Source organism: Alligator mississippiensis, chromosome 7 (assembly GCF_030867095.1).
Source record: "Alligator mississippiensis isolate rAllMis1 chromosome 7, rAllMis1, whole genome shotgun sequence".
Classification (NCBI taxonomy): domain Eukaryota; kingdom Metazoa; phylum Chordata; order Crocodylia; family Alligatoridae; genus Alligator; species Alligator mississippiensis.
This window is the reverse complement of record NC_081830.1, coordinates 59,145,023-59,172,968: the sequence shown is the minus strand read 5'-3', so window position 1 is coordinate 59,172,968 and position 27,946 is coordinate 59,145,023. Positions and strand designations below refer to the sequence as shown.

The 27,946-nt window shown below is 42.5% G+C and overlaps 1 protein-coding gene across 2 annotated transcripts; it reads left to right on the top strand.

Annotated features, from left to right (window-relative positions):
- The first annotated feature begins 237 nt into the window (after window positions 1-237).
- On the top strand, window positions 238-27,750 carry PLSCR1 (phospholipid scramblase 1). Of its 2 annotated transcripts, none has more exons than XM_019491802.2 (9): window positions 238-475; window positions 9,302-9,334; window positions 12,554-12,670; window positions 14,830-14,999; window positions 16,010-16,052; window positions 17,403-17,623; window positions 19,410-19,571; window positions 22,618-22,773; window positions 25,533-27,750. In XM_019491802.2, the coding sequence occupies exons 2-9, from the start codon at window positions 9,322-9,324 to the stop codon at window positions 25,590-25,592; spliced, it is 942 nt and encodes a 313-aa protein (XP_019347347.1). In that variant the 5' UTR covers window positions 238-475; window positions 9,302-9,321; the 3' UTR covers window positions 25,593-27,750. The 2 variants fall into 2 exon arrangements, with proteins under 2 accessions (XP_019347347.1, XP_019347348.1); XM_019491803.2 differs by lacking the exon at window positions 238-475 and adding an exon at window positions 637-757.
- The last annotated feature ends 196 nt before the right edge of the window (window positions 27,751-27,946 follow it).

Genomic DNA, 27,946 nt, shown 5'->3' with positions numbered 1-27,946 from the left:
CCGATTCCCTGCAGCACTTACTTCGCTGCCTCCATCACACACGCAGGGGAGCTTTGGGGAGTTCTCTGGGAGTGAAAAGGAGGTGGCAGCGATCCCTGCAGACGGACTGTGCTGAAGGCGCTGCCTAGCAAGCCGGCGAAAGGCCGCGCGCGGTTGCGGGGCGCAGGAGCAGCGAGACGCTGCCCGTCGCCGCACGGGCTGCAAGCAGCGGCGCCCGCCCAGGACGACGGGCCCCGGTGCTGGGAGCAAGGCGGCCCCGACGGGGCACCCGCACGGACCCGCCTGCAGGCCAGGCGCCGCCCTGCTCCCTCGGCGGCCGCGGGGGCCCGGGCCAGCGCCTCTCCGCGCCCCGCCCAGCCTCCTCCCCTGCCCTCGCCCTCCGGGCTTCTTCCCTCCCCGAGGCGGCCGCGGCTCCTGCCCCATCCCAGGCAGCGCGAGGGAGCGGTGCGGCGAGGCGAGGCGAGGCGAGGCGAAGGCAAGGGGGTGCGCGGGGCGGGAAGCGCGGCCCCGGGGCTGGCGGGGCGGTGCGGGTCCGGGGCGAGGGCAGGCGTCCGCCCAGCCCCTGCTCGCGGCCCCTTGAGGCAAAGCGAAAGCCGCACCTGCAGCCTTTCCAAACAGGCTGTCCGCCCCCTTTCCGGCAGGGAGCGGCGCCGTTACTTCCTCGTTGCTGAAGTGCGGGCAGCCCGGCCCCGGCCCCGGCCCGAGCTGGTCCCCGGCCGCTCTGCCTGAGGGGCTCCCCGCACAGCCCGCCGCGCAGGTGCGTCCGGGCGGGGCGGGGCGGTGTCTGCCGCGGGGGTGCGTGCTAGGCCCGAGGGCGCGTCTTAGCAACAGTTCTGGCTATTTAATAAGGACTGGGAGGCAGAGCCTGAGGCGCTGTCTGTCATCTCTCTCCTGTTATCGTATCAACAAGCTTGTGGCCCGACTTGGCCAGTGGCAGAAAACTGGATGCTAATGGTTGTCTTTACTGGACAGCGTGACTCAAACACCAAATCTAAACTCTTCTCCCCTCTGGCTGACCAGGACCCTTTGATCTGTATTACGGGAAGGAAGAGGGGTCACATTTTAGGTTACTGGTGTCTCATCCCTCTGGCATCCATGTTAAAATATTTAATCTGCTATTTTTCCTGGCCTATTGCTGAAATGCAGACAGTAGCTATAACTGATTTAAGTTAACTTGACTATAGGCAGTGCTGTAGCGTGAAGGGGCGCCAACAGGCACTACCCGGCAGAGGCACAGGATGGAGCCACAAGCAGCTAGTTCGGCAGGGCACAGGGGAGGGCGGCTCCCATAGCTGCAGGGGCTCCTGGGCAAGCATGGGGGGCATGTGCCCCCCAGATCGGTGCATGGGGTGTGGGCAGGCTGCTGCTGCGGGCTTTGCCCCGGGTGCCAAACTTCCTTGCCATGAGACTGACTACAGAGAAGCTTGGTAGCCATGTATAATGAATCCACCTGTTCCTTATTAGGTTCATATGCCCCTGGATAAAGTGGTAGGATGAAATACAACTAGAGGGTGGTGAAGCACTGGAACCGGCTGCTTAGAGAAGAGGTAGAATCTCTGTCCTTGGAGGTTTTTAAGACCTGGGTAGAGAAAGCCTTGGCCTAGATGATCTAGTTGGGGGTGGTCCTGCTTTGAGCAAGGGGTTGGGCTAGATGACTTCCTGATGTCCCTTCTAACCCTGGCTTTCGATGATTTTGTGTGCGTCGCATAGACAAAAGCAGGATTCCTTGATATGCAGACTTGATAAAGCCCCATAAGCACATAGCTGTTGTTGCTGGCTGTGGATATAAAGGAGAGGTGATCTCTGTAAGTACCATAGGCTGGCCTTCTTGGTAGGATTTGAATATTATGATAGAAACCTTAATTTGGACTATGATCTTGTATCATCATTGTTATTTTCAAGGTAAGGGTGCTTTGTTCCCAGTTTGATTTGCAGGAAGTGAGCCTGAAGGTCACAAACGCATTAAAAACCATGGTCAGATCTCTGATAAAATGGGAGAGTCCTCCAGCCAACCTTATTTGGAAGTTCGCATTTTGCCCAATTTTGGTTTTTTTGGATATGCAAAGGAAACAAGATGTTCAAAAGGACTTTGAAGCTGTGTACCAACAGTATGTTCAGCAGGCAGGGACCATTCATCAAGTAGTACCCAAATTCCTCAGATTACTTCTTCACCAGTATCACTTCCTCATTTTGCCTGGATTCAGTTTCATCCCAGTTTGTATGACTTTTGGTTTTGGATATCATTTTTGGATGAGAGTTGCGAAAAAAAGCCCCTAACTGTTACATTTTCTCAGATAGCATTTACCTTTTCAAGGTGAAACGGTCATGCTTCCTCTATTGTGAAACTAGAGTGATAAAAGTATGACTATATTACTGAAGGGAGTGAGAATGTAGTTAACTGCAAATTCTGCTGGGATTAGATGAAATTGCAATATTTGCTATTTTTCTTTCATCTCATTATTCATTAGGTGCTTGCTGTCATCAAGTCTAGTGGGAATCTCATGGCACAGCACTCAGCTGAGCCTGAATCTCTGTCTTGCACATTGCATAGTTGCATCTGTGCAAAGCGAGCATATTTAAAAAGATAACTGAGTGGTAGCGCTTCTACACTCAGTTTATACTTGGGTAGTGGGCTGCAAACAGCTCAGTGGCTCAAGCCCTGTGACTCCAGCTTCCCCAGTAGCACTTCTTGCTATGTCTATCTGGGAACTGCATTTTGAGCAAGAGAGAGCACAGTAAGGAGTGGTGGCAACACAGAGAGGCTACAAGCCTCTTCCTTCCTTGGTAGTGTCCTGTGAATAAATGGGTTTAGTGACTCAGTGCTTGGTGCACACCTTTTCTCTTTAACTTAACCCCTACCCTGCTCCACTTAAATTGGGAGTTAAGTGGCAGTATTCTCCCAACACAGCAGGATTATCTGATGCTGTTTTTATTAGGAACCTGGCACCTGGACATTACACCTGCAAAACAAAAAATAGGGCAAGTTTACATCAGTGTCCAGAGTGGACAGATGACAAGCTTTTTTGGAGTAGCTGCTGCTGTAGGCATTATTGCATTGCCATGGGGTGTAAAGGGAGCTGTTAGTAGTTTTGCACTGAATGCATCTTCCCCCGGATAGAAATGGACATGATACTTCAATTGGTGGAGTTTTACTTCAGTTTTTCCCCTTCCTACTCCACCTGGAACCTCTATGCTGGGTTCTTCTAAACTCCACTGGACAAGTGTTATATGGGCATGGTTTAACACTGCTCCTTCCAGGTTTAAAGTTGAAGTGCTTTGCTACATTTGGATTGTTTTTGGCTGGTTTTCACACAATAATTCGAATGCACCAGCTTCAGCCCTTTAGAAACATTCTGCTTTTGAAAAGGTTCCAGAGCATCTGCTTCTCCTGTAGATCAGTGTAAAGGCTGCTTATCTTTACGGATGTGTGCATGTTCAGAGCCTTAGCTATTTTGTTGATAAAGGGACACACGCTGAAAAAACATTTCTCCTTCATACCACAGCCACTCCAAGCTGGGAGGAGTGTTTATATGGCCCAAGTGATTAGGTCATCTGTCTTATAGTTTTGAGAGGAGAAAGGGTACATACAATCTATTTGGCAGTGGAATCTTGTTTCCTGAAATTTCTTTGTGGAAGGATTCTCTCTGCTATAGAGACTAGCATTCATGTTGCTTTTAAGAAACAGTATATGTAGCTAAAGTTTCATTTATCTTTCACTGGTAAGCTATAACCTGTTTTGAGTAAGTTTACATATAAAATAGACTGATATAATATCTACTACCATGGAGGCATCTGTGCATTTTACTACCTTTATCCACTCTAAGTAAATAGTTAAGAGCTGAAAGTAATTCATCTTCATACAAATGACTTTGAATGTTTGGGTGGAGAAAACAAATATTTTAAAGCACTGTTAATGTTCCTTTTGTTCCCACCCTTTTTGTAGAGTTTAAATTCAGCCAGATAAGTATTCTTTTGCATAACATCAGCTGAAAACAATTACCTTTTCATCCTTGCCCCCTCCCGCCCTTCATTGCTTTCCTCATTCAAAATTTTCACTTATTTCACAATCTTTCCTTGTTATTCCAATCTCATTGGAATTCAGTTACAGGAACCAGGTGTAAATACTTTTAGTGAGTAAGAAAACTTGATTTTTACATTTTGCCGTGCTGCTTGCTGTTTTCTTTCAGATTTGACTTGTAACAATTTAAAATGTAACAATGAATCTGAGCCTTTACACTAAATATGATATGTGATATTACTAACTCAAATTAATGTTAGAAAATAGTGAAGCTTTTCACTAGACTTTTTTCCCCCTTATGATTTGCATAAACTGCATTTAGATAGAAATTAGAATCCATTAAACTGCTCAACCTAGCACTTCAAAATTGGTTTGTTTAGTAAAATGTATTGGTTACATAAGATGTTTTTATATGTACACACATTGTTTTTAATTCAACACACATTTATACAATTCGCTCATCTGTAATGTTGGAGTTAGACTGCACATGTACCAGTTACCATGTTTTCCAAGAATTTAGATTCATTAAATCCATCCTTGTGTGTGTGTGTGTGTATGTGTTTCCTTTTACTGAAAAAGAAAGCAAATTTCTGCCTTTTTTCCCCTAAGTTTTTTCCATCTTTGAATGAACAGGTCATTGAATTCAACTAGTTGAATTAACTGAATGAGTAAAGTGTATTTTCTTTACACCTATTTAAATTCTGGTCTAGAGCATAAGAAGGGGCTAGTCAGTGACTTTATCAGTTTTGTAGTTGGTTTTCTTTAACGCACAAGCTGCATAGATGTCTAGTTTTAAGTGATTCCCACTGGCTGCCACCGCCACTGCTGGCGGCGTCTGCAGGTAGTCTCTGACCCCTGGTCACCACTTGCCACCTTCTTCCCCGCTTCCCCCTCTGCCGACAGTGCCAGCAGCGTCTGTAGGAGCTGCCTGCCTCTGCCATGCATTCACCACTGCTGCGCTTCTGCTGCTGTGCTCCTGCCGCTGCCAGCATCGCCGTGCCCTCCCAGCCAGTGGGGGCACCCATTGTTCATGTGCTAAGCTCTTTTATAACCCCTCATCCTTAAGTGAATTTACAGTAACCTTGAGATGCTGTAGTCTCATTGTATACCCCCTTGTCCCCCTATCCTCCTCCTCCCCCCCTTCGAATACTTTGCAAGGACTTGTCCAAAACCATATGCTGACATAAGTGGCTGCTAAATGTGTCCACTGTTCTTATCTTCATTCTAGCCACACCTTTTTCTATGGTGGGTTTTGTCTCTGTTCACCCATGAGAATTTCCTGTCACAGTATTAATTTAGAAAGTTTTAAAGGGAGATCAGGAAACTCCAGTCTACTTTTTCATCTATGTGAATTATGACGGATAACTCCTGCCTGAATTAATGCTAAAAAGTGAAAAGCTGTACTCAGTGATGATGCACATTGCTATTAGAAATTGTTATTGGCTCCAGATAATTGAACTGGATTTTTCTGTGGCAAATTACACAGTCTTTAAATGTACTGGGGTTTCCTGAATGCATTCAGTCTTGTAACTTTTTTCTTTTCCTTGTGCGTTCTCTCCTATCTAGTAACTGACCAACGGAAAGAAAGTGAACAATAGACTGCCTCTGTTTCTTATGGAAACAAACTTAAAAAAAACCCAGATGCTCCCATGTATACAATACAGCTCAAACACTCCCTCATATGAAGGAGGAAAGTAAATAAATACAACTGCCTATTAACTCCCAAGCTGAGAACTGGAAAAAAAAATGTAAATAGCAGAAGGAGAGGTGTTAAAATTACCTCTAAAATTATTTGACTGCTGCAGTCTTGCATGCAGCTTCCTTTCTGCCTTCCTTTTAATCTGAGTAGTAAAAGGCCATGAGAAGAACTAAAACATTGTTTTGTTTATATGGAAAAGCAAGAAATGCATGTTCTGACTTTGGACAGAAAAAAACACGGCTCTTGAGCACATGCTAATGTGACTGAAAGCTCTTCTCAGAGCTTGTTTTCATTGCAGTTTTAAGTTGATATGTCAACTTAAAAGTTACCTAGGGTGGATAAAAATAAAAAAGATTGTTTTAAAAAAAATCAGATTTTTTTTTTAAATCTCATTGTATTTTTTATTTTTTAAAATATGGTTAAAAAACCATATTTTTATGGTTAAAATGCTTTTAAAAATTAAACATATATAGTTTTAATTTAAGATATGTTAAAGGTCAAAGATATCATGGAATAGGGATTATAACTTCTAATTATATACTATTTGAGACAATATATTCATGTCACCTTTTTAGAAAAGTTTTATAAATGTGTCACAACAGGCCATGGACTATATTAGGGGCCCAACCTTATGGGGTTCCCAGAGGCTTCTCTGTAGATTAGTAAAGATTAAAGAAAACCACTCTACCCAATGAGACTCGGTGCTCAGTCTAGAAGATCCCATTAAGCATCTCTGTGATGCTTGGCTTCAGTTCTCAAACTGTGGACTTGTCTCTCTAGAGATAACATCCTTGTTAACAGCAGTATATGGAAATGAGAGAGAACAGACCTGATTACTTACCCATCAGCCCTATTGTTTCTCTGCAAGTTAGTGTACACAGAGTCAAGCCCTTACCTCTCTCTAAACGTGCAGTTTCAAGAAGTTAAATGGAGAGGATTGTTGGGGGTGGAGTAGATCTGGGCAAGGAGGAAGAGCCTGGAGATAAATGCAAGGAGTGAGGGGCAGTAGAAGCAAAAGAGAACCATTTTGAGCATAATATTCCAGAAGTCTTGAGTGATAGGTTTCTGAGTATAGCCTCTCCATTGATTCAGATCTACAGAGGAAATGAATGGTATGGTAGAAGGGAAGACCTATTATTGCAGCAGGCTTGCTAGGCCATAAAAGAGAGAAGCTGAAACCAAAGATGAGAAGAAATCTGAAAGAAAGCGAGGCAAGCCCTAAGCTAATAAAATATGGTGGTGGTGCTCATTTGATGTTCTCCTAATACAGTGTGGCAAAAATATCCCCCAAATATCCATGACTGATCTAGTGAATTGGAGATAGTTCACCTCCCAATGACTTCACAAGTATCTGCTTCATTTAGCTTTGGTAAATAAAATAACCAAATCGTAATTCAGTTTTCTGATGTAGTTGCAAAATTAATCTGTAAAAATATCAAAATAAATAACTGCTTTAAAATGTATAGCATGTGCCTTCTAAAAATGAAACCTATATCTAGCTCTGAGTTGTGAATAATATATATTAAAGTTATATCAAACAACAAGAATGTACTTTTTGTAGAAAACAGTTACTAAATCGAGACTTCCTGACTGGTGATTTAAATCAAATCCACCCTAGTCTCACCCATGTACAAACGAGTTAAGCCAAGTGCTATTCCAGTTCAGATCTGGCAGCACAGGGCCCAGCAAATGTTTACTCTGCATCCCAGAAGGATTTTTCAATTCTTGATTGTGCTTAAACAAACTATACTTGCCTCTTTCAGTTGCAACAAGTTCTTGCATGGGTGGCTAAATCCATCACTCTATGCAGTTTGAATAGTATTTTGCACTGTGGCTACTCTTAGCCTAGGCACGGGTACCAGAGTGTGGCACTCAAAGGCATTTTGCTTGGCACACATGCCTCTGGGTGAATGGCGGGGAAGGGGCTGGGGCTACATGGCAACAGCAAGGATTGGGCCCCTCATGGCTCTCCCCCATCATCCACCCCTGGCACACTAAACATCTTACAAGTTGAAGTTGTGGGTGTTTTCGGCACTCTTCCCAAAAATGTTGGCAACCCCTGGCCTAGGCTCCGAGAAGGTGTTAATGAAGAAGGATTAGGGTACTGGCGTACTGTGTAGGACTCAGCGTGATTCTGCAGTTTTAGACGGCCTCAACAGGGACATTAAAACATAAGACTTGGCACTAGGCTTCATCTAGAGTATTGTATGCAGTTCTGGGGTCTTAAAAAACATCATGGGGAAGTTGGAGAGCATCCAGAGGCAGGCTTGGATAAAGGGAGTAGAAGACAAACCATGTGAGGAGAGGTGAGAAATAAGCATGTTCAGTTTGTGAAAGGCAATTTCAAAGGGGACAAGATAACAGTATTCAAGTATCTGAAGAACTGCAATCAAGAAGAGGAATAACTTTTTCTTCATTGCAGAAAGGATGCATAGCAGAGGCTTTAAGTTGCAGCAAAGTAGGTTTAGATTGGCTATCAGGAAAAATGTCTTCACCATTAGAAAAGTGAGGCAGTGGGATCAACTACCTAGAGAAGTCGTGATATCTCCTTTATTGGAGTTTTTCAAGAGGAGGTTGGATAAGCGTTGGGCAGGAATGATCTAGGAGTATCAGTGCCTGGACTGTGCCTTTAAAGACAACAGTTGGAAATCCAGGAGCTCCACACGTATACATTGTTGAGAGATCACGAGCAGAGCTCTGCAGTCCAGAGCAGGTGGAGATTGAAGAGGACCATACTCAGCAGCAGGACATTGAAACAGACCTCCTGAAATGGCTTAGTTATGAACGAATATTAAAAAGTTGGAATAGGTTTATGGAGGGGATAGGATGATAGAAGGGGAAGTTCTGGCTCTCTGGTTACGGTGTGTGGATTTGTGTCTGTGGTCCCCAGGTTGCAGTGTAGCGTGGAGGGTTTTTGGATTTCCAGTATTTCTGGGCTTTGCTGGTTGTAACATGGGACCAAGAACGAAGCTTTTTCCCTTCCTGTTGTTACAGGTGTTGGGTTTTTTTCTCTCTTCCTCAGAAGCGTTGGATGTTGGCTACAGTGTACACTGTGGATTTTGAGTGGAGTGTTCTGATGCTCCTGCTGGAACTAAAAAGTCTGGAGGTTTCTGGTTAGAGGTTTTGCTTCTCTGCTCAGGGTCAGTTTGATCACCCCATTTGATGTCAGGAAAGAATTTTACCCCAGAGATTCACATGCCGTCTGGCAGTCTGGGTGGTGCCTGTTTGACCCGCAAAGGGTTGCCACTGTTGTCACCTGGCCCCGGCCTGCTCCTGTGAGGCAGCAGCAAGGGTGGCAGTGCACCGTCCTTGCCCGCCCACATGTACCCCAGTTGACAACCATTGGTTTAGAATATTAATGGACTGTCTCTGTAACTAGCTGACATGGCTTCAGGTATCTTGGTCTTATGTCTGAAATATTCCACTCATTAACTCAGTTCAGCTAAGATCAAAATCCTTCTCACCTGTTAATATATACAGTGTATTCTTAGATAATTTTTCATAACTAGAGAGCAATCAGTGCTTTCTTCACAATTTGCAATCTGTTGTATTCAAAGCATAAAACAAAATGTTTTATTTTGCAGAAAGAATTTAACACAGATCCATGGACATGCAGTGTGAGTAAAATATTTTTTTCATTGATACTTTGATTAAATGTTTTTGAATATCAGTTGTAAACATGACCTGTATCAGTTGTAGGAATTTAAACAAAACAATAAATAATTATTACAGTAATAGTGAGGGGGTTTCTTGGAATAAATGCCTTTTAACCAAGGCACTTTCTTAACAACCATACAAGACCCACCTGCCAAACAAGTTCTTCTGTATAAGTAGTCAAGTAAAACTTGAATTCAGATGAACTAGCAACTTTCTGTGTGTCCCATCTCTTGAAAATTTTAAGGATTTCCTCGCAGGGTCACTATCTATCATATGTTGGCCTCTAGTCTATGTTGTAAGGTTATCTACCTTGAAGTATTAGATTTTTTTTTTTTCTTTTTAAGCTCACTAGAGAATGTTGCTCTGTGTTAATTCTTTCCCTTTCTGTGTAGCAGGATGAATTCCTGGCCCCATCAATGCCAATGAATTTTGCCATTGATGCCATTAGAATATAGGGTGAAATCCTGCCCTCTAGTATTCTAAGTTATTCAGATACTTGTCTCCATTTAAACCTTCTTCAATAAAGTTCTCGGATTGAGAGAAATAACGATATGTTGAATTGTGGGATATGGCTCACTTGAACATGTTACTTGAACTCAGTACCATAAATGGGAGTAACTTGAGACTCTTTTTTTTTTTCTTTTAAGGATCCCACTGAAATACTGCAAGAGGTGTTCTTTAGGGCTCTGTGAAATCTTGCCTAGTGTTTCATTTTGAAGCTGTTTCAATGCCTTTCAAGCTCAAAACAGTGAAATAGAAACAAAACAAAAGCCTTTGAAACAGCTTCAAAACAAAACAAGGGCACTTTAAATGTTTTGAGTTTTGAAGCCTGGCTTACTTGGCATCAGCGCCAGTCCCACCTGGCAGCGGCAGCCTTCTGTGATCTGGCGTGCAGATCCGGGGGCTGTGCCCCCCCGGGAGGAGTCTGGCACAGCCCCACAGCCCTGGATCTGCATGCAGGATGACAGCATGCTGTGGCTGCCAGCTGGGGCCTGTGGCATCCCAGCGCTCAGCACAGGCTGCACCCACCGCTGGTTCCAGCCAGCAGCAGCAGCCTACTGTCATCTGGTGCGCAGATTGGGGGCCCACCTGCACCTACGGGAGGGCTGCGGGGCTGTGCCGGACTCCTTCTGGGGGTGTGGGCCCCTGATCTGCATGCTGGATGACAGGAGGCTGCTGCTACCACCTGGGATCAGCGCTGTGCACCCAGTGCCAAGAAAAATGGTGCTGCTGCTGGCCAAAGGCAACAGCGGCAGCTTCCTTCATCTAGTGTGCAGATCCAGGGGTCTGTGCCACCCGGGAGGAGTCTGGCACAGCCCTGCAGCCCTCCGGATCTGCGCTCAGGATGACAGCTTGCTGTCGCTGCTTCTGCTTCCTTAAGCCAGCGGCAGTACCAATCTTCTCAGCTCTCGGCATGGGCTGTACCCAGCAGCGGTCCCAGCCAACAGCAGCAGCCTCCTGTCATCCAGCGTGCAGATCGGGGTGCCCGCCCACACCCCCGGGAGGGCTATGGGGCTGTGCCAGACTCCTCCCAGGAGCCATGCAGCCCAGGTCCTTCATGGACAGCTGGATGGTGCAGGGCTTACGCACACAGGACCCGGGCCAGTGTGGCCAGCGGTCTCTGCGAGTGGCACACAGGCTTGGATGACAGCCCGGAGTTATTCAAAAGCACGCAGCACCCACTCTGCGCCAAGGTGAGCTGCAGCAGCGTGCTGTGGCGGAGGCTTCACAGAAACTTGGCAGCTGGAGCTGAGCTGTGCTGCCCCCTGCCATGCAGGGGGGCTGTGCCACAAGGCCAAGAGCACAGCTGCTGTTGCTGTTAAGCTGCTGGGGGGGCTGAAGCCAGGCAGGGAGCACGCAGGAGGGGTGGAGCCGGGTGGGGGCTGCGCCAGGAGGGGAGCACTCTGGGGGGCTGGAGCCAGGTGTGGGCTGAACAGGGGGCTATAGTCAAGCAGGTAGGCGAGTGGGGGCATCAGTCCCCGGTGGGAGAAGCAGCCTGAGCCTTCTCTCATCCAGGGCGCAGATCTGGGGGCTCGCAGCCCCAGAAGGGCTGCTGGGCTGAGCTGGATTTGTCCCAGGGGTGTGAGGCTCTGGATCTGCGCACGGGATGAGAGGAGGCTGTCGCTGCTGGCAAGTGTCAGGACTTTGTTTTGAACAGTCTGAGGTGCAGTTTCCCAGAAACTTGGCAGGCTTCATGCCTTCAGAAGTGGGTACCATCCCTGCAATTTTCATCCAAATCAAACAAAAAACGATGAAGTTTTAGGCATTTTCATGATTCCCCATTATAGCCTATGGGTGAAATGTTGAAACAGCGAAACAGTTTCAATGAAACGAAACAGGACAGTGCTTCAAAATGAAAAAAGGAAAGAAAATGCTGTCCCTTCGAAATGGTGAAATGGACTTTGAAATGAAACGATGGTGGCTTGCACAGCCCTAGTGTTTTTGTCTTGACGCTTAACCACACAGATACGTAACTTCCCTGACAAACCTAAAAGGTGAATGTACGTTATTACTGTCCATGATTTCCTCCCTCCCCTTGCCCCCCCTACATTTTTTAAATGTTCTGCTAAAAAATTTCAATTCTGGATGTCTGCAACTGGGCTTCTTAATTTAAGTGGTATGTTCCTAAAATTAAAGACAGTTGTGTTCAGGATCCTGACTGACTTTTGTAGCAATTGTTAAATCTCATTTTCGTGGGTTAGCTGAAGAAAGAAGTATGTGAAGTCACAAAGTGTTAGAGTAAGAAAAGTGTGCTTATAATTTATATAGTATTTGTAAAACTGTCCTTGATAAACTAAGTCTCTTATGCTTAAGAATAGTGTATTAATTTGTCTGTTCTGTTGAGGAATGCTGCCATGCATTTTTGGTAACTATAGTTGATATAGAGTGAAAATGAATTGATGACTTCATGCGAGACAGTTCATGGAACCTGTATCTTTTCGTTTATTTTAATTGTCCCCTTCTCCTCTGGCCACTCTTGGGGTTAGAAGCATCTAAGATGTTCTGATTCTTTTATGAATGTTTACATACTCCTTTTTTTAAAGTCTCTTAGATTTATTTAATGTTTGTATATAAAGTTTATCTTTAATGTGCATCATCTTGTAAACAAACTTTTCATAGCCTTTTTGTGGTAAGTTTTTATGGAGGATAAACATGTTGTTGTTATTTCATCCTTTCAGCAAACAAGCCTGTCTCAGTACCTCCTGGTGGATTTGTGAATCCAGCTTATCCACCAGGTTATACAGGAAATCAAGCTGCTTATGGGTATCCTCAGTATGCACCTGGAACTTTTGAGGGTAAGTTATTTGGCTATGAATTGACACATACAAAACAGATCTATAATATTCCCTGGGGGAAAAAATAGTTTGGGTAATGGGAGGCTGTTTTGAGCAGCATATTTAATATAAGTATACTTCAGCCTAAAATGATGAAGGTTTCATAGGTCTGGGGTTTTTTTAATCATCAGTTTATATGATTACATCAAGAGACATATAAGGTGGCGCAGAATTCTTTTGCTCATGCGACTGATACTGAACCAATGTCTGTAGTTCAGCATCTCTTTTAAACCATACAGTGTGTGAACAACTGAACAAATGTCCTTTATAATTTTAGTATAATGGTTTCTTCTATGTAGATTAAATTCAGTTGGTGAAGGGATTTATAGTGGCTGAATGTTAAAATTCTGCTAAATTTTAATCTTGGATACCCATGAAAATTGTGTAGTTCAAATTCAGTTTTATCTGTTGGGGGGGCGACGCGGAGGTGCGGGGGGGAACCTTCTATATAAAATAACTTATATACGCAACATGTATTGGGTAAACTAGACTTTTCAGTACAAATGCAGACAAACTTCAAAGTACCTTCACATTTAAAAAAAATACCGTGTACGCCATCTAGTGGGGCCATTGCACATTCAAGTACACTACACTACTTGACTTGAACCTGCTTCTGTCATTGTTGTTCATAAAAATTCACTGCTGTTTGCACAACTAAATACAGAGATTATTCACTTGACACTAAGATGATACAGAATTATTTAATATTTTTGTAAATATGTGCACAATGCCAGAATAGCAATATTTTTTCTGTTTAGAGAGAATGCATAAATGTATGCATATGCTGTATCCCAGAAGTTTGAAAGCTGCAAACTTTATTTTTAAAATATGCTTCAGCTGTAAAAACAAGCAGAAATATACAGCTACAAAAAAAAAGTATACAGCTACTTTACTGAGAAGTCTTCAAATTGATAGCAAAGTAGTTAAGGCATCTTGGCATGGCTCCAGGGGCATGGGTTCAAGCCCTGCTCTGGACTCATGCTGATGGACTCTCCTGTTTGAACCAGCTGTAAATGAGTCGTTTAGGCTGGGGAGTCAAAGGCACCTGGACCTGATGCTGGCTTCCTTGTTTGTTATTGACTAAGAAACCAAAGTAAATTTAAGTCCAAAGTACAGTCTGGACTCTGCTCTTTCCCGCTCCCCTTCCTCCCCAATAAAAGTTGTATGCATTAACTATGTTGGCATAATGAATATGGTGCAACTTACTCGTATAGAACAGGCACAATTATACTAGCATATGTTGTTCTTATATAAGGGTAATTTCACTGTATTTGTAAAAAGCACATTTTATGCTGCTAACTGAATCCATGTTAAGGTCTGTATCGGTATAGTAAAATACCCACACAGAGCTGAAACTTGTTTCAGATCAAAACTGTAAATATAGGAAGTCTGTTATTCTTTAGGGACATATTCTGCCATCTTAATGAATAAACTGTACTTCTGAGTATTTCCCCTCTGAAGTTGGGCACTGCTCAGGGTGAACAAAATGCCAGATTTTGACACTGATTCTTTTGCATAAAACAAACCTGACAGTCCCATGGATAGCACATTTAGCACCTTTTCTTGCAAAACAGTCCCTGAATAAACATACTGAAATGGTCAGATCCAGTCTTTCCTCTCTCCCTCTGCAAGGTGGAAGATGGACAGCTAGTCCTACATGCTCAATGCCATGAGGAAGAGGTTTCAGTCTCTGGCGATATGGTGTTTTTTTGTTGCTAACAAGTGTTTCATGTTCAACCCCTGAGAGGACCACATACCTTTGCACTTTTACCAATTTCTTTTTAATATTTATGCAATAAAGGTTTAAAAAGTCAAAAGAAAAGCGTCTCCCTTTCCTCCCTCCCCACCCTCCTCCTCCCCCTTCTTCAAACCAGTTTGGAATAAAACAGTGTGGAAAAAAATTCTCTATTCATGCTGCAGACAGCTAGAAAGATAGGAGCTAATGTCGTTATCAGCCAAGAGTCCACAATACTTAAGTCACATCTTGACATTGATGCTGAAGCTCTGGGATTGCAGTGATATTTTTTTTTTTTTTTTGTCATGATACATTTACACTTTTCTTTTTAATATCTATTTTCAGAATTTTATTCCGGTTTTATTTTGCTCTTCCCATAAACTAGGTGCTCCTGGACAAGCTAACTATGTCTTCCAGAGCCACCCAGTAGGAACTCCATATGCACCTGTGGTGCCCCCAGTCCAAAATCAGCCTGTTGGGCCTGGTGGGGCACCCTGGATGCCAGCACCACCACCTCCTCTCAACTGTCCTCCTGGATTAGAATACTTAAGTCAGGTATTTATATTCTTCACTTTACTCTGATCAGAAAAAGCAAAGCTACTGGGTAACTTGACATGTTTAATCTAGTGGGAACTGGTGGCTCACAGGATCGCGTGTGGTTTTTCTTTTGGAGGGAAGGAGAGGAGTGCATTCACATCTTTTGCATCTGGGTCAGTTGTCAGAATTATACCAGACCCATTGTAACTGAAAGAATTTACCATTTTGTGGCTTTTCAGTAGCTCAGTTTTTGTAATGTTACAGACTCAGTTTTAGGACATGAGTCATATGCTCTGGTTTCTTTTTAATTTGCTCCTTGCTAGGCAGGAGCAAATTTAGAGACCACCCCCCCCCCCACCCCACCCCCTTGCTGGAATGACTATAGAGACTGCACTATTATGTATCTTTATATTGTAAACAGCAATTCTTGGAAGGATGGTGTACTGGGGCAAAAGCTCATATTGTAATGTGGCAGTGGTAATACAGTCAGACTTCATGCCTTTTGCCATGCCATTTTTTAATAACTAATATTTCATCCTCCAGATATTTTCAAATAGACATAAGAGACTGGAGATTAATACTTTCACCACATTGGTACTTGCTTTCCTGCAACAGTTCAGCAGAATTTTGTTTTTCAGAGAGATTTAGTAAATCCTGAAGCAATATCTTAGTCCCAGCTACAATCCAAAATATTGTTTTGCCAGTAGGGGGAAGGAAAGTGTTGCAGCTCCAGCCCTCTGTAGAAGTCCCCCAGTCCATAACAACTCTCAAAATTAGAGTCTGAATGTTTGAAATTTTGAGGTCTTTTTCCAGGAATAGCTTTTAAGTTGGTCTGCATGGGTGGGTTGGATATGTGTGAGATCAATTCCATATGGCAACTGCCAGAGAATCTGACCGTGCAAATACTGATTGATTCACAGATTTTCATTCTGAAATATAATTTTTTCTGAAGCAAAAAGGAAATATTTTGTTTCCCTAGATTTATCTTCCACTTCTCATTCTAATCTGTTTTTTTTAATCACTAACAGATTGACCAGATATTAATTCATCAGCAGATTGAGCTTCTGGAAAGTATGTACCAGTCTTTCAATTAGCACAGTCTTAAACTGCTCTGGTCCATCATCTAGTAACCATACATGATTGTTAAACTTTAGCCTGAGTTAATGAAAGAAATTCTTTGTTGGCATTTCTTTTAAAAGAAAGAGCCTTTATTAATTTTAATGTAATTTATTAATTACATATCTTCATTAATTCTGCATTATAGTATGTTCAGGGGACAACAGGAGTGGAGGAGGAACAGAGTAGAGCTGTACTTTTGAAGTTGCTTTTTTGAATATCTCAAATTTAGAAGTACAATTAATTAAGTGCAGTAAATAATTAGTATAATGATGCTATCTGTGTAATATATATCTATGATCTAATTTATTCACATAGTTATAACTGTTTCTTTAGAGATGTCCCTTTCCGTTTCATTCTTGTCTCATAATTTGGCCTGACATCTGGATGTCTTGCAGTTAATTTTAAATGAACTTGTTTTTTCCTCCAACTTCTTGGTACTCGTGTTCTCTTATTTTTTATCACATCTAGGTTCTCTTATCACTCATGACTTTTTTTAATGGATATTGCTTTGGACTGCTTCTGTATTACCCTATGCAACCAGATTATATCCCTAAGTTTTCTTTCCATATCACTTTTAAGACTGTATTCACTTTTGTTCGGCACCGCCTCCCACCTGCCTCCCTCATCCCCACCCTCCCCCAGCTGCCTCCCATTCTTGTCCAGATGAGCACTGCCTCTTATATCACTTACTGTGATTACTCTTTGGCTTCCCTACACAAACATTTTTCCTTTTGCCTCTTTTCAAAATGGAGCTTTGTGGTCTGCAGCTCTGATGGTATTTTCTCTCTCTCTTTGGATCCCTCTGCTTTCTCCCCATATCAGTTTAAGGCTTCTTGTTCTTCCTTCAGGGCCATTCACAATGCTGGTCCTCCCTAGTTATCTGTTTTTGTTTTCTGGCTCCTTGCTGCCACTACCTTGGTGCCAGACATATCTGCTCACTTCTCAGCTTGCCTTTCTCAAGACAGAAAAGGTCTTATATAATGTGAGTCAACTGTGCCATAATCTAACAGAAATTAGTCAGTTCAGACTGAGCAGTGGAGAAAATAGTTAGCAGGTTATTCATAATATAAAGAAACATCACAAATGCATACAAAATTATGCAATATTGTCCCCCTTTTCACTTCTAAGGCAGTATTCTTTTCGGATTGTAAACTCTTCAGTAAAAAGGCTTGAATCTTCACATGCATTTCTCTAGAGATTAGCACAGTGGTTTCCAGATTCTGACTGGGGTTATGCTACTTTTGGTGTTTACATTAATAGAATCACTCAGCACAAACTTAACTAAACTGGTTTACTTTTCAGTTATTACTGGTTTTGAAACAAACAACAAATATGAAATAAAAAATGCCATGGGACAAAGGGTATACTTTGCAGCAGAAGAGAATGATTGCTGTACTCGCAATTGTTGTGGACCATCGCGACCTTTCACCATTAAGATTATTGATAATATAGGGCAAGAAGTGATCACATTGCAAAGACCTCTCAGGTGCTCTTCTTGCTGTTGTCCTTGCTGTTTGCAGGAGGTGAGTTGCTCCTTTCTAAGTCTTTCTTTAGTGTTAAATTCTTTTGGGCTTGATTTTTTTGGTGTCAAGAGGGGAGATACAATAGGACTGATTTCATCTGAAACTTTTTGGGAAATATCAAGTGTGTGTGTCTGTCAGTGTTTCTTCCAGTGTCTTTCATGACTTCTGTGATACCTTTTTAATAGAACTCCTAACCTGGTCAGATAATGCTAATTAAGGGCTTAATGCTATGTGTGGTTCTTGGAAGGCAAACTGAAGTATTCTTCATTGACTTAATATTATCCATGGAAAGTTCATGCATAACAGCTTTCAGGATTGAACCCTAATGAAGCAACAGTTTTTAATCCAAAATTCAAAATATCTTCACATTCCTAGGCCCTCACTAAGAGTTTCCACTGAAAGACGTACAGTAATATGCTGTTTTCTGTTTTGAATTCCAATCTGTCAAAGCTTTGTTTCTCCCAGAATTTCTTTTCTTTTCTTTTCTTTTCTTTTCTTTTCTTTTCTTTTCTTTTCTTTTCTTTTCTTTTCTTTTTCATGTTCTGTCTTAGCAGACAAACTTAAATCAGATTAATAAAATGATCTGCAGTTAATTTAATGTGAGCTTGGGGTATACGATAATATAATGTTAAGGTGAAAATTGTAGTTCTTATTTATTTGGAAAACATCACTAACAAAAATAGTCTGACTAGTCCAGTATCTTTTGGTTCTGTTTGAGTATCTGTGCTTTCAGGTGAATCTGCTTGATTTTTTTTTTTTTTTTTAAAGGAAGTTTCCTCACAATATTTGTCTGTACCAAAGATAATTTTATAAGAACATTAAAAATTCTGGCATACTCATTAGGCCTGTGTGAAGCTTTGGTAGCTGATTTGATTCTGGGGCTGAATCTCTGAATTGAATTGGGAGCCCCATTAAAAGGTCCAAATCAATACAGAGATTTGGGCAGTCCCCACTCGCAGCTGCAGGGAGCTGGACCTGGGCTCTGTGCCGGAAGTAGCGGGGAGGGGGGCTGAGGGAGGGACCATGGAGGGAGCCCCACCAGGCCCAGGTGTCTCGACACCAAAAAAAAACAAACAAACAAAAAAGGCCCGCACTCACTGGCTGCAGCAGTGGCGAATAAGGCCTCTGGGGGCTTGTGTCAGAGCTCCCCCCCCCCCCCCGAGTGTGCAGCAGGGGGCAGTGGGGATCACCCCCACCTCGCCTAGCATCCACGCGATAGCTGTTGCATCACACAGGTGCTGTGTGGCTCAGCAGAGCACGGCGGGGCTCCATGTGCTATCCAGGAGCTCAGGCTGCTTGGGCTGAGTACTGCCAGGCTCTGGGTGACTGCTGGAGCTGTCCCAGCTTGGGGACAGCACGTGGTACCCTGCTGATCTGCACTGCACCCATATGATGCAACAGCTGCTATGCGGGTACCAGGTGGGGGGAGGGGGGGCAATACCCACTCCCCCCGTGCTGCAGTGCAACGAGCCCCGAGAGGCCCCGATCACCACTGCTGCAGCTGGTGAGTGCAGGGCTTCTTTTTTTCTTTTTTTTTTTTAAGTGCTGGGATGCTGGGGCTGAGTGGGGCAGCCATGCAGGGGGCTTGGGGAGTTGCTGCCACCTGTTCAATTCAGAGGAGATTCAGCCCGATTCGGCGGCCAAATCTCCAAATCTAATTGAATCACTGGCCCTCCAAATTGGCCAAAGCCGAATCAAATATTTGCTGCTTTGCACAGGCGTAATACTTATACAAATGCTTGTCCTTTTTATTTCCCTCCCTTCCCCCCCCCCTTCTGTTTTGAAGCTTGAGGTTCAGGCTCCTCCAGGTACCCCAGTTGGCTACATTACCCAAGACTGGGACCCTTGTGTGCCTAAATTTACTATTCAAAATGAGAAAAGGATGGAAGTATTGAAAATCACTGGTCCATGCATTGTATGCAGCTGTTGTGAAGATATTAATTTTGAGGTAGGTAGTAAAGTATTCATCTTTCTTCTGTTTACAGTTATAGTTGTCATAACAGTTCAGTGTCTGTAACTAATTAGTTTCATTTTGAAATGGTCAGATAATCTCTGCATTACATTGTACTGCAATTTATAATAATTTAATGTTTTTGATCCAACTGATTACACAAAAAGATCTTAAACACTAATCTTGATATCGTAAATATCCAGGCTTCCAGGTTCATCAAAATAAAGTGACTTTTTTTAGATGGAATTATTTATTTGGATAATTTGGATAATTTAGCAGTTCCATCCTGTTGAAGTAAAATGTTGTGCACTGGTTAGAATGCATGTTGAATGTTTTGAAATTGTTACACAGGTCATCTGTCTTTTAATTCAGTTGAAATAAATAGTAAATTATATATATGTACATACATATATAACTTGTTTTTACAGTAGGATATGATAGGACAGTTTTTCCCCTATGTCTACAGTACTGAGTTTGTTTTAAATTATAGCTTTCTTGAACTAGTTTTAATCATCTAGCTGAGTTAGGACGATCCTGTTTGATCATTTAAGTGGGTGTGATTTTTTTCAATTCCTGTAATTGTATATTAATTTAATGAACTCTAGTTTCATAATCCAGACTTTTTAGAATGCAGCTATGTAGTAGCAATAAATGTCTACAAGATCAGTCTAAACAAGCACATTTTAGAAACTGTCATGTTTTGAGGAATGGCTGTTGCATGGCATTGAACACTGACAATTTTTTTTAACATAATTGACATGTAGTTTACACTACTTCAGAAAGGTAGGGTGTATAACTTTGAATTTCCTGTGGACTGTTGCTTGATATTGGGAGAAGATCCCTTCAGTCATACCTTCAAGGGGCCAACCTTTCTGCCTGGTATGAGGCTCACCAGTTGATTGATTCTGCCTTGTGGCTGCCTGCGCAGCATTCTGCATGGGGCTGATCCCTGCCTGGGACAGCCTGCATCATGCTCCCACCAACGGCCCCAGCCATTGCACACAGCTTCCTGGCGTGGCCGCTACCACTGCCACTGCTGCAGCTGCTCGGGTACTGCTCAGTTGCCCTATCTCCAGCAGCTCCTCTTCCTCCTCCTGCCCCTGCTGCGCCACTCCAGGCAGCTTTTAGCATAGGGAAGCAATAGCAGTTGTGGTGGCGCATACTGGGCAGCACATGCCCAGCTCAGCAGGAGGGAAGCTGCAGCAAGGTGGGTTCTGCCAATGTGCAGGGCTCTAGCTCCAGCTCCCGGCCACCTTCCACCCACTCTGCCTGCCCAGCATAATGAGTAGGCCCCTGGGGATGCCCGAGTGAGTTGAAGGCAGCCCTGATGAGAAACTGCTTGCTGGCCAGGGCTGTGGCTGGGGCGGTGCCATCAGTGGGAATGTGATGGGTGCAGGCAGGCTGCCCCAGACAGGAATGGGTTGGGGCTTGGCCCAATGCAGAATGCCACAGGTACAGCCACGGGCCAGATGGGGAGGGGGTGACCTGTATCTGCACCACATCAGCCAGGTGAGCTCTTCTGCATGCAGCCCCCAGCCTTCCCCATCTTGGTACTTGCCCAACCCCCCCCGCCAGCTCCTGGGACCAAGTGCACAGGCAGCTCCCCCACACACACGTATGCACAACCACCAGATATACCCAGTCCCCCACATCTACACACACAATGTTCAAAAGTAAGACTTCATTTTGAGCTGTTTGCAATGGATTCTATATGAACTACTCCAAAAAACATAAATAAGGACAAAAATTACTTCTTGAAATAAAATTAAAATACATTGTAATTTAGAGGTGCACCGATACATTGTTCCCATATTGGATCAGCACCGACGTACAGAAAATTGATAGCATTGACAGTCGGCTTTTTTTGGCTTATGTGGCCAATTTAAATGCTCTCTGCATGTGTGTAGCCACAGCTCAGTGTGCAGGGGGCCAAAATCAAAGCCTGGCAATGTGGAGAGCATCAGGGTCCTGCTGGTAAGTCTGTTGTGGGGGAAGGGGTATGGGGGGTGGGCAGACTGGGGCCCCAGTGGTGAGGGAGGGGCTGGGGCTGGGGTAGGCACTGCACAGCTGGGGTGGGGCATGGCGTGAGACAGAGCCATGAGTAGCTCGTCTGGAGGGTGCAGGGCTGGGGTAGTGGCTCCTGCCGCTGCATGCACCCTGGGAGGGCATGGGAGGCATGTGCCCCTGGATCTGTGTGCGGGACCAGGGCAGGCTGCTGCTGTGGGTTGAGGCGGTGCTGGGCTCTTCCCGACGGAGGGGTTGGGCCAGGGCTGCGTTCAGTGCAGGTGGCGGCAGTGATGAGAGGGGGACTACAGCGAATTTTGCCGAAGCTCCCCTCCCAGTACTGCTGCTGCCCACCCTAAGTGCAGCCCGGCCCAGACCCCTGCTGGGAACAGTCCAGCGCTGCCCTGGCCCAAGCCCGCAGCAGCAGACCACCCTTATCCCGCATGCAGATCTAGGGGCACACGCCTCCCGTGCCCTCCTGGGATGCGCGTAGCAGCAAGAGCCATGCCTCTGTCCCATGAGCTACCCTGGCTGTGCAGTGCCTGCCCCTGCCCTACTCCCTCCTTCACCATGGGGGCCTCTATCTGTCCATCCCCCCTCCCCCATGCCCTTTCCCCCACAACAGACTTACCAGCTGGACACTGGTCTTCAAGCTGCCTGGCTGCATATTGGCAATTGGATCAGTACTGGCCAATATGACTCATTAAAAATAGGCTATCAGTATCTCTTATTGGTGCACCCCTAGTTATAATAGAAGATTGCTATTTAGTGTGTGTGTGTGCATATAGTTTGTTAAAATGTCTTCTGAAAAATTTTGTGTGCAAAATTGACAGCTCACCAAAATTCATTACGTGGCCCTCCAGCTAAAATAATTGCCAGCTAAAATAATAATAATTGCTGACTCCTGACATAGACAAATTTATCAAGTGCTGTAACGTGTACAAACAAACAAATGCCATTGAAATTTTTATGAAGCTTTAGAAGTGCATGTGAAATTCTTATGTTGAATGATGCACTTTGACACCTTGTTTTATTTCAGGTGAAGTCAAATGAAGATGTAGTTGGAAGAATTTCTAAGCAGTGGACTGGATTTGTAAGAGAGGCATTTACAGATGCTGATAATTTTGGAATCCAGTTCCCAATGGACCTTGATGTTAAAATGAAAGCTGTGATGATTGGTGCTTGCTTCCTTATTGTAAGTCTGTAATTCACTAATTTTTTAATATCCAAATATAAACTCACTTTTCATCCATATATTTGAATTGTACTAGTATAAGAGTCAATCCTGGGCTCACCGAAGTTAGTGGAACAAAGGATGAAGCTTATAGAAAGCATGGCAAATTAATTTTTCAGGTGATGGGTTTATATTTGAAATCTGAAATACTAAATTAAATATGAATGGCTGCTTTTAATATGCGAATAGCCTTATTAGTTGATACTAGTTCCTGTGATGCCTCATTTTGTTAGTGTGCCATAAAGATGCAATATCAATTAAGGCTTGGTGGATACATTTGGCTGTTATGCTAATTAGCTGATCTACTGCACTGAAAGCTAATGTAAGGATGCTTTTAGCCCAGTCCATATCACAGGAGTCTCATAGAGTTTGGTCACGTATTACTTTCTGAAAGCACTGTAATAGTTTTGTGCTACTGATTAGGAATAATGAAAGAAAAGGAGTGGAGGCAACAGTTCAGAGAGGGAAATGCCAATGATTCACCTTCGATAATAGTACTTCCTTTGTTATCAATAAGGAATTGAAAAATTGAACCTTTTCATGGGTATGTTGTGTATGTGATTTTTATCATGCAGATACAAATATTAAGGATAGCACTAACTAAAGTCACAATTTAGCAACTTGTAAAAATGTGCGAGTCCCATCAATAGCACATGCATTGAACTAACACAGAATTGATCCTGTGCTCAAAGTTTAAGCATGTGTTTTACATTTGAGAGAGACCCACATTATACCAGGAATTGTAAAGCACTAATAAACAAGGCACATAGATGTAACAACTACAGTGATTCTATAGCAATACAAGTGGAGCAGAACTGTTCCAGCTTTAACCCTGCTTCATCCAGGGATGTATGTATGTAGCTCACTGCATAGTTACAGGCTCACAAAGACCTCAGTTAGAGCAGAACAGCTGCTGCTGTGTATTCACAAGGAGCAGAGGCAGCTTCCTCTTCCAGTTTAAAGTAACTATATATATCTATAGATATTTTTTTTTTCCTATACCCATAGTCAGATTTTTCTGTGATTTAATAGGGAGCTTTGCTATCAGGATATGAAATAGATCTAATTAAGACCCAAATGTTTTAAATGGCCAGGCCAGTCTTAACAAGACAAAAAGTTCTTGTGACCATTTGTAGCATTCATTTCCAAAGTAAAGATACTTTCATTCATTAAGGCCTTAGCCATATGATACACTTAAGACCTGATTAGCCAGCTAATCGTATCTTAAGTTGTAACCTGGCCACATGTTAAAGAAATTCATGGCATCCTAAAACGAGGAATAAGCACAAAGTTGTTCCACAAAAAATGTTTAGTAACTTGGCAGTTGGTTCCTTCGATGGCATTAATTGAATGTGTGGCCAGGTACAGCACCTTGGCTGGGAATCTGAATCAGTGGATGGGACTCCCACTTGAAGGGGTGCACCAGGCTCTCCTGTGATGAGGAGTCCCCTCAGCTGACCTGGGCTCCCAGTGGGGTGTGCTCCCCCTGCACCAGTAGTAAGCTGTGATGGGATCTGATGCTCAATCCCACAATCACACTTCCTGCTATGCATGTACGGCAGGGCAGAAAGTACAATTGATAAGATCCGATGCATGATCCAAACATGCCTTTACCTGCATGTCTGGCAGGTATCTACATGTTAAAGACCTGCCCCAGCAATTGGTTTCAGAGGAAGGAGATGTATCTCTTATCATGAGACTTGCTAGGTAGCCAAGTGACCTTCACTATATAAAGTCAACAAATGCAATATGTTGATCACTTAATTTTTAGTCAGTGGAGGAATTCTTTAAGCTACAATTCCCATGTAAGGGAGTGTCAGAATGGATAGTTACTTTGTTTTAGAAGCCTGTATGCAATGGACAGTCCTACTTCTCGTTTTGGAGGGAAACTGCTATAATGGATCTGCAGACCACAGCATGACCAATAAGAAAGTGTGTGGTGTGGTGTGGGTTTTGGTTTTTTTTCAAGCAATGGACAGCCCCCTTTGAAAAAAAAAAGAAAAAAGAAAAAAAAATCCAGAGCAGAGAGAAAAATCTGACACCAAAAGATTCAAGTGCATTTCAAAAGGAAAAATTATCCAAAGCACGTCAGTAGGAAAGCTACTTTCCCCCACCCTCCATCCTGCTCTCTTGACTCTCCAATTTGGGGAAAATCCACCTTTCTTTCTTAAGATTGTGTCCTCAGTCAAGGTAATAATATGCAGTCTCAAAAGTAAAATAAAATGAATAAAATAAGGGATATAGAGTGTTTCACACTACTAATGATTGACAGGATGACTGGTCTACTTTGGCTCAAAATCAAGCAGGAAGGAGTATATTGTAACCATTCTGTGAACAGAAGGGAATATATATATATATATAATTTTTTTAAATTTTTTTTTTAAGGTAAATTTTGATAAATGATGCTTCATGTCATGCAGATTCCTTCAGGTCCCTCCTCCACCCCCACTTCACTTTAAAAATAGTAAACTGAAAAGCAGAAATTGTGGTTGCTTTGTTTTGAAAGCTGTGTGGTCAGAAGCCATTTATTAGACCTTATTACTAACAAACAGATCTTCTAAGAAAATTTTAAGCCTTGAAGATTGCATCAATTGATCCAAAACACAGAAACACTATCTTGAACTATCTGCAAAATAACAAAGATTGCTGTGAGTTGTATAAATGGTATTTCAGAAATCACTAATTTATGATTGTTTTGTTGTTCCCCCTCCCCCATTTAGGATTTCATGTTTTTTGAACAAACTGGGAATAAAAACCAACGAGCAGGAGTGTGGCAGTAAAATCCTGTGTTGGATTTGAAACATTTCAACAAAGAGGAAAACTCTATGCTACTTCATAGTCTTTCCAAAATATGCCACAAGGCTCCTGTGCCTGAAGATTTCAAAATATCTTGCTTGTTTGCTATTTTTGTAATCTGAAGATTCTATTATATATTTTTATTTGCAGTATCAAAATAAGTCTAATTGTCTAACCAAGTCTAATTGTCTATGCAAATCTTGTTTATATTTTATAATGTGAAGTGTATGTCACACTTTACTGTGAATATGACATAAGCTTTTCTCAAGATTTTTGAGCACTTAGTAGGCATTCCTCTTTACTACTGAAACATGTAGTTAACTTCTGTTCTAGACATGTGGTTCTGAAAAAACTTTCAAGAATTCTTATATGAAAAAGAGCATTTCAGGTGTGTGTGTGTGTGTGTGTGTGTGTGTGTGCACACGCGCACACACACACACACACACAGAACACAAATATATTTTTCATAAAAGAAGGCTGCACCAGACTTAACAGAAGTATAGCGAGGGTCTAATTATTCTTCTATATGTATCTACACGTCCAAATTTGCCCAACAGTTGATGTGTCTCACTGTGTTTTAACCATATACTAGAAAACTAGAAAAATTATACTATAATCCTTCATCTAATTCATTTCCACAAACTCAACAATTACTCCTAGGACTAGGGCAAATACTCATATGTTGAAAGAATAACAACACTAACTTATCCCTCATTGCTGTGATCACATCATTGTTTCTCTACTACTTTTCATGGCTATTGGTGAAGCGAATAGCTGTCTCGGGTATATAAGGGTTGATGAGTGAGTGTGTGTGTGTGTGTGTGTGTGTGTGTGTGTATAAACACACACACGCACCCCAATTTTATATATTTCTAAACATAGCATTTAGGTATGGAAATGGGTAGATACAATAAACATAGGACCATTCTGACATCATTTTATGCAGTACTGTCAATTTTTAACATCTAGTTTCTGTCTTATAACCATTCTTGTAAACTGTGGTTTGTTTTTTTTGTTTTCTTTCTTGTGCTTTTCGGGAAAGACAGAGGTGGACAAATTAATAATTAGCTTGCTCCTAACTTTTATCCCAAAGGCGCAGGCATCTGGGTTATAGGGGTTGTCCTAAATTAAGGAAAACAGTTTTCTGAGTGAACGAATGTCCACTTAAGATTCAAAGTTATAGCAGGATTTATGAATGCTGAAATAATCCTCACTGATAACAGTCTGCAGTTAGTTGCACCTAAGCTGATCTAATGCCTTTTCCACTTTGAGTGAAGCTGCTGCATTTGCATCACTTCTAAACTTTGCCTTTCCCATATTAAAATATAAATAACTTCTTCCGCTATTGCTGTTGATGTTGCCAAAACAAACCAGGACTGTTGTATGAAACTAAGTTCTAGTGCTAAGATACTAAGAGTAGAATCTCCAGATGTTGAGGAAAATATGTCTTTAAGTTCCCATGAAGTTGGGGCTGAAACCCCTGGCATCACTTAAAGGAGCTGCTCTAAATCATTCCAGATGGTGTATAGTCTGGGGCTGTTCTTTTGATTGGACATTGCTTCTCAAACCTACTTTCCTGCAAGAGGACTGGAAGTAGGAATCCTGCCAACTTTTTTCTTTCTCCCTGCTGTCACCTGGGAATTCTCCCTAAATGAAATTCCAGCTGCCATCTACAGAAAGCTCTTCACCAGAAGTACAACAGAAGCAATCAAAAAAACAAGGGTTTTGGTCCATGCTCTTCTCTGAATGTAATATTCAGAGCTAATTTAGTAATAAAGTGGGAAATGCAAGCTTTGGGTCCTGTTGGATTTCTCCTAATTTTACTAAAATGTATTATGAAGAAATTAAACTAATGCACATCTACTCTGAACCAATTATGGGCCCAGTTTTTTTTTTGTTTTGTAGGTAGGTGATTTACAGACTGTCAGAATGTAAATCCACCATATTACATCAAGTTCACAAGAAGGTTTGTTTATATATTGCACTTATCCAATTTTTTGTTTATATTCAAGTTCTTATTAAATTCTGCATTTATTTCTTCTGATTGACTTTTATCTATAATATCTCCAAGAAAAGTACTAAAGGTTTTTGTTTTTCTTCCTTGCCTCTTGTGTTAAAAATTAAAAAGGTGTTGCCTTTCTTTTTTTTTGTGCGGAGCAATTAAGTTCTTTATTTTAAATATAAAGTTGAGAGAACCCAGTTATTAAATACAAATATGTCGTCAGTTTAATTTATTTTCCAATGTCAACTTTATTATTTTTATTGAACTCTTGTCAGCAGTCTTTCCAGTAGAACTGATTTGTTTTGCTATATATTTTCAAGGGTTTTTTCATTTTCA

Coding starts and splice junctions, on each gene's coding strand:
- PLSCR1 (XM_019491802.2), top strand. Junction 15,000..16,009: donor GATTAGAATACTTAAGTCAG/GTATTTATATTC, acceptor AATCACTAACAG/ATTGACCAGATATTAATTCA. Junction 22,774..25,532: donor TTGGTGCTTGCTTCCTTATT/GTAAGTCTGTAA, acceptor TCCCCCATTTAG/GATTTCATGTTTTTTGAACA.